The sequence below is a fragment of the Conger conger genome, chromosome 2 (assembly GCF_963514075.1).
Source record: "Conger conger chromosome 2, fConCon1.1, whole genome shotgun sequence".
Classification (NCBI taxonomy): domain Eukaryota; kingdom Metazoa; phylum Chordata; class Actinopteri; order Anguilliformes; family Congridae; genus Conger; species Conger conger.
The window spans coordinates 79,408,036-79,414,024 of NC_083761.1; the positions used below are offsets into that span (position 1 = coordinate 79,408,036).

General features: G+C 48.8%; 1 protein-coding gene across 2 annotated transcripts in view; it reads right to left on the minus strand.

Annotated features, from left to right (window-relative positions):
* Window positions 1–4,696, minus strand: part of epn3b (epsin 3b) — an 18,819-nt gene extending 14,123 nt beyond the window's left edge. For both annotated transcript variants that reach the window (XM_061231798.1, XM_061231797.1), the window contains exon 1: window positions 4,093–4,696. In XM_061231798.1, coding sequence (XP_061087782.1) covers window positions 4,093–4,696 — 604 coding nt within the window. The remainder of the gene's footprint in view (window positions 1–4,092) is intronic.
* Window positions 4,697–5,989: the final 1,293 nt, after the last annotated feature.

Sequence of the window (5,989 nt, forward strand, 5' to 3'; positions counted from 1 at the left end):
ACCCAGGTCAGCTAAAGGGTTAAAATTCACTTCGGCACTGTCATTCACTCGTCAAAAATGATATCACCTGAGCTCACTGAAGGCCACTCGCTAGCCATGGCCATTCTTCACAAACAAAGCCCTGTGACTAATCAAATCGAAACTTCTCCTTCACCACAAACCGCAGGCCTGCTCGACCCCAGGTTAGTCACTGCTGCAAGGCCTCCATTTGTCTGTCAATAGCGCTGATGTCATTCAGAACGTGCACGCACTTGAACTAAAGTTCACCCCTTAAGATCTTATCTTCAGACTTCCCTTTTAGCTATGGCTTTTACCCAACGTCTGATCATTGTTTTTATTACCGTTTTGCAGTCCTGCCCATTATGATAGCATCAATCCATCAACTCAACACACGTTCTCCACCACAGGATACCGGCAATTTTACACAGGCCGTTCTCTATCGTACGGTGCCGTGAAAAAAGCGTCCGTCCCCTTCCTGATTTCCTCTATTATTGCAAATCCTGTCACACTGAATGGACTTAGATCTTTAGATAAAATTTTATATTATACAAAGGAAAGCTGAGTAAACACAAAACACACTGAAAAAAATGTAAATACCTATGAAAAAAGTGAGTTGGATATGAAAAAAGTTATCCAACAACCATATTCACCATCTGTATTATCTCTATTTAACGTGCTCCACAAATTCTACATGGTCCAAATTTGGAAATCCCTATTGTGCCCTGCTGAAAAACACCTCAAGCTTGGTTTTGAAACAGCTGGTAGCTGGCTGCCCAATTCAGACCAGCTCCATACTCAACATGGTTTAGCTGGTTGACCAGTTCAGACCAGCTCCATACTCAACATGGTTTAGCTAGTTGACCAGTTCAGACCAGCTCCATACTCAACATGGTTTAGCCGGTTGCCCAGTTCAGAACAGCTCCCAGCTTGACATCATTTCACCAGCTCCAAGCTTTACTTTGAAACAGCTGGTAGCTGGTTGAGCACCTACCAGCTCAGACAAGCTACACAGCTCATACACAGCTAGACCAGCGTATGACCAGATTGCCCATTTTAATTTGCAAGCTGGCATAGCTGGATTTTACCACAGGGACACAGCCATATATCCGTGTGAGTAAGTCAGGTACACGGTGCGTGGAGAGAGTTTCAGGGCTTCTCTGACGGGCAGAATGACGCACATCTCGCACGCGTCCCCAGCAGAGCGTTCATAGCTCATTTGTTGATCAGGCTGAGTGGTCAATTCTGGGAATGACACAGTAAGCGGTCACGCCTGTGTGCGTAAAACCCTCTGTGTGATGTCACCGCTTCCCCCCTGATGCCATCACGAGTCTTGCAGGAAGTGGGTGTGAGCGAGGTTCTCATCAAAGCGCGGTGGAATACCGTAACAGTCAGCGCTTTTATCCAGTGATGTGTTCCACCGGGAACCTGGCCAACCCAAGAGGAACCTGGAGCAAAGACAGTCTTATGACTGGGAACTAATCTTGTATATTCATTCTGCCATTTCTGGAAATTAAAGCGAAAGTCTGTAACTGTAGATAAAGGGCTATTCAGTCAAACTGCAGATAAAAAGTCTGATACAAACCTGAATTAGTCATCTGCCCAAAGTCACCTACGCTAACATTTCTCCCAAGGAGCATGTGTGCTTCCAAGTGGAAAAATCTAGGAGCTCACTAATGCATCCAAATTAGTAGATTAGTGCTCCTAAATTCTTTTTCCAGTTAGTGCACATCAATTTTCAGGAGCAAATGCTTCTAAAGCTGGAGCACTTTAGTGCCCATCATCTACTGACTGAATAATACTTATGTCCAAGAATTAGGGATTTAAATAAATACCTGGAGCAGTAATGACTTAAAATGACTTTTCTTAATGAGTAGGAAGAGTCCTATGTCCTAGGCTGAGTCATCAGCTGGAATGACATCACATTATTGTAGTGTCATCTCGTGCAGTGCCTCTCAACCTCAGCACATTGCAATCCCGGTATTTTAGCAAGCTTCTTCTATTAATTAGGCTCTTTTCATGTTCAGAGGGGATCGTTTACTCTCTTAAAATATTAAAGATTGAGGTGAGTAAATAGGCTCCTAATTGGCAAAAGTGTGGAGATATGGCCACGAAAATGAAACACTGATAAGGACAAATTCAAAGACAAGCCTGCATTGTGTTAAATTTAAGGAAAAATTTAAAAGAACATAACCATGTTCAACAACCTAACTGAGAACCTGTTGATTAATCCGATTTGATCAGTTAAAACACTTTTTTTGTGTGAGAAAACGTTTTACGTATTTTTGTTTGTAACAGCCACTGTGCAGTGTAGCACAATGTGAACATGGGGATTTTAAGCATGCCACGCATTTCTGACATAATGTGGCTTAAAATGGTAATTCCTCTCAACAAAGAAAAGCCCCTAATTAAGAAAAATTAACAGATTTAAAAAAACTCATTGTAGTTGTGGCTGGAACGGAACCAGGATAAACCGGGGGTGCCCAGGACCACTACTCTAGTGGTCTGCACGTGACACTTCCCGCCTGGGAGCAAACGATAACGGCAAATCTAATTTACTACCATGAGCTTTTGTAAATTCCCCCAAGACTGACCATTTATTGTCAATACGGTTAGTAACTCCGCCTGCCTTTCCCGTTAACGATTCCATACCGAGAGAATTAATGTTTTCCCACCACCCATACATCCTGTTCATTTCAAACACCGAATCGATCCGTGTCCTTCACGGTACGTTTCAACCAACGCACAGACGCGAGTATCAATCACAGCTTTATCGCGTTGACACAAATGTAAGTAACGTCCCGCTAATATCAATTTGAACGCATCGCGCCTTTGATCGCTTTTGCTTTATTTATTTATTTATTTATTTCGGCTAGAACTTCGAGCGCTGCAACGCTAACAACAGCCTTCTGTGTTCACCCGTTTAGTTTCTATCATAATGCAGGACGACAAGCGCTTACGCACTGGAATGAGCTGTCGTGATTAAATGATGTCGTGATGCTTCACAATTTGACACCAATTGCCGGTCGGATACAAACAGACTCTACTCTATTACAGTCCGAAGACTGTGTTTCGCCTGTACAATAAATATCCGTCTGAAATTCCCAAATTTCTCCAGTCCTATTGCATCTATTCTGCCAGTTCAAAGACAGTCCACGGTGCTGCCCAAAATCGCAATATGACAAGCATGCGTCCATGTGTCTGTGTGTATGTGTGTGTGTGTGTGTGTGTGTGTGTGTGTGTGTGTATGTGTGTCTGTGTGTATGTGTGTGTGTGTGTGTGTGTGCGTGCCCCCATGTGTGTCTGTGTGTATGTGTGTGTGTGTGTGTGTGTGTGTGTGTGTGTGTGTGTGTGTGCCCCCATGTGTGTGCGTGTGTGTGTGCATGTGCGTGCCCCTATGTGTCTGTGCGTGCATGTGCGTGTGTGTGTCTGCGCGCGCATGACCTGTGGTGATTTTGATTATTGGCTATGAAATGAGGGCTGAACACAAGGCCCACACACACTCCTGGGGCTGCTGGTTGCGGGTCTTCCTTGTTCGGATGAGGAAGAGGAGGCGGCCTGTAGCGTAGTGGTTAAGGCACATGACTGGGACCCGCAAGGTCGGTGGTTCTAATCCCGGTGTAGCCACAATAAGATCCGCACAGCCGTTGGGCCCCTTGAGCTAAGGCCCTTAACCCTGCATTGCTCCAGGTGAGGACTGTCTCCTGCTTAGTCTAATCAACTGTATGTCGCTCTAGATAAGAGCGTCCGCCAAAACGGCAGTAATGTAAAAGAGGAGGAGAAGGCACGTCCACAGGAGCAGAGGGAGGAAGAGGAGGAGGAGGAGGTACTCACAGTTGAAGGAGGAGAGGGAGGAAGAGGAGGAGGAGGTACTCACAGTTGAAGGAGGAGAGGGAGGAAGAGGAGGAGGAGGTACTCACAGTTGAAGGAGCAGAGGGAGGAAGAGGAGGAGGAGGTACTCACAGTTGAAGGAGGAGAGGGAGGAAGAGGAGGAGGAGGTACTCACAGTTGAAGGAGGAGAGGGAGAAAGAGGAGGAGGAGGTACTCACAGTTGAAGGAGCAGAGGGAGGAAGAGGAGGAGGAGGAGGTACTCACAGTTGAAGGAGGACGGAGACCCGCGGGACCGGCTGAACTCCTCCCCGTAGAGGGCGGCCATGCTGGGCTGGCTGGTGCGGCGGCCGGGGTAGGGCGGGGGCAGGGCGCCGGAGCCCGAGCCCATCCCGGTGGCCAGCCCGGCCATGCGCTCCTTGGTCTTGAGCGCCTGGGCGCGCTCCTGCTTGAGCCGCTCCTCGTCGCGCATGAGGCACACCAGCTGCTTGGCCTTCTCGCGCACGTTCACGCCCTGGTCCTTGCCGTCGCGGTCCACGTACTGGAAGTCGCGAAGCGTCTGCACGGTGAAGACGTTCTCGCGGCACTGCTGGGCCACGCGCTCCGAGCCCGTCTTGATCAGGTAGTCCAGCAGCGTCAGCGCCTTGTAGACGTGCCGCCAGTTCTTGCCGTGGTCGTTCAGCCGCTTCCAGATCATGCCCATGACCTCGGTGAAGGCCACCACGTTGAAGGTGAGGTCGGCGATCTCCGACATCAGCGAGCTGGACGGGCCCCAGGGGTCGTTGGACGTGGCCTCGCGCACTTTGATCTCCGCCTCCGAGTAGTTGTGCACGATGTTCTTCACCTGCCGCCGCAGGGCCGAGGTCGTCATGGCGACGGCGGGATCAGGCTCGCGGGGGCGGGGGGCGGGGGGAGGGGGAGGAGGAGGTGGGGGGAGGGGGGGGAGCAGCACGGGGGGTCCTGCCCCTCGGCTCTCCAGCAGAGAGGGGGGGGGGGGTCGGAGGGGAGGAGGGATGGTGAGAAGGTGTGGTGGTGGTGGTGATGATGGGGGGGGGCCGTCCAGTGGCTCTGGGTCCTGCTGGAGAGCCTCACAGCTGCCAGTGAAAACGAGACCTGCACTTATACTGAGAGAGAGAGAGAGAGAGAGAGAGAGGGGAGATAGAGATAGAGAAGGCAAGGGAGAAGGGGAGAGAGGGGGAGTGACAAAAGAGAATGGAAGGGAGTGAGAGAGAGAGAGGGAGAAAGGGAGGGGGAGAATGGTTAGGCTGAGACTAATTCCAAATCAAACTGTCAAGCCTCATTTAAAAGAGCATCTGAGCAGCCAGAACACAAATGAACCAGGCAAACACTTCAACCTCTTCTCCCATGACATCACTCCCTCTAAACAGACCAGCCTCTAAACACACACACACACACACACACACACACGCGCGCGCGCGCGAACTCCCACAGCTGCTGGGAGGACCTGTCACAGCGAAGCCACAATCCAGCAGGTCTCTCCAAATCAGCAGAAGAAAAAGAGAAAGGAAAAAAAAAAAACACGTTAATTATGTATCCTCAGGAACTGGGTGAAACGAATACCCTAGTTTACTGGCCTGGCAGGCAGCCGTATCGAGGTCGACTTGAAAAGCTCCCCGTTTTACACCTTAAACCATCGTAACAGATTCACACAGCCATGCTCTTTTAGGCCACTGCCTCGACCACAGGTAAATCCTGACAGCTAACCTCCACTAACCCCCACTCCAAAGAGTTTTTTTTTTTGCTCAGTTGTAAGTCAGCCACTGCTTTCTATTACCATCAGTAATTCAGTTAAGAACATTCTAATCACGTACTGCATCGATCTGTGATCTTACACCTCAAGGGGCAAAAGGCTCACTCTGCAAATTAGGTGCTTTTCATGTTTAGAGGGGATTATTTACCCTCTTATTAAGTCACATTATATCAGATATAAATCTATTGTATATCATGCTGACAGCAGTTCACAATGACCTGTGCCATGTTTTCCCAGGGCACCTCAGAGCAGAATGCTGATCTAGGTTAACCGTCTTTAGCCTTCACTCTCAGAAATGAAGTGACAGTGGAGGTATATTTTTGTTCTTCAAGGATCAAATTTTCCAAATCTACCCTGAAAGTACAGCAATGTTCTCCTTCGGTACAATTGAGG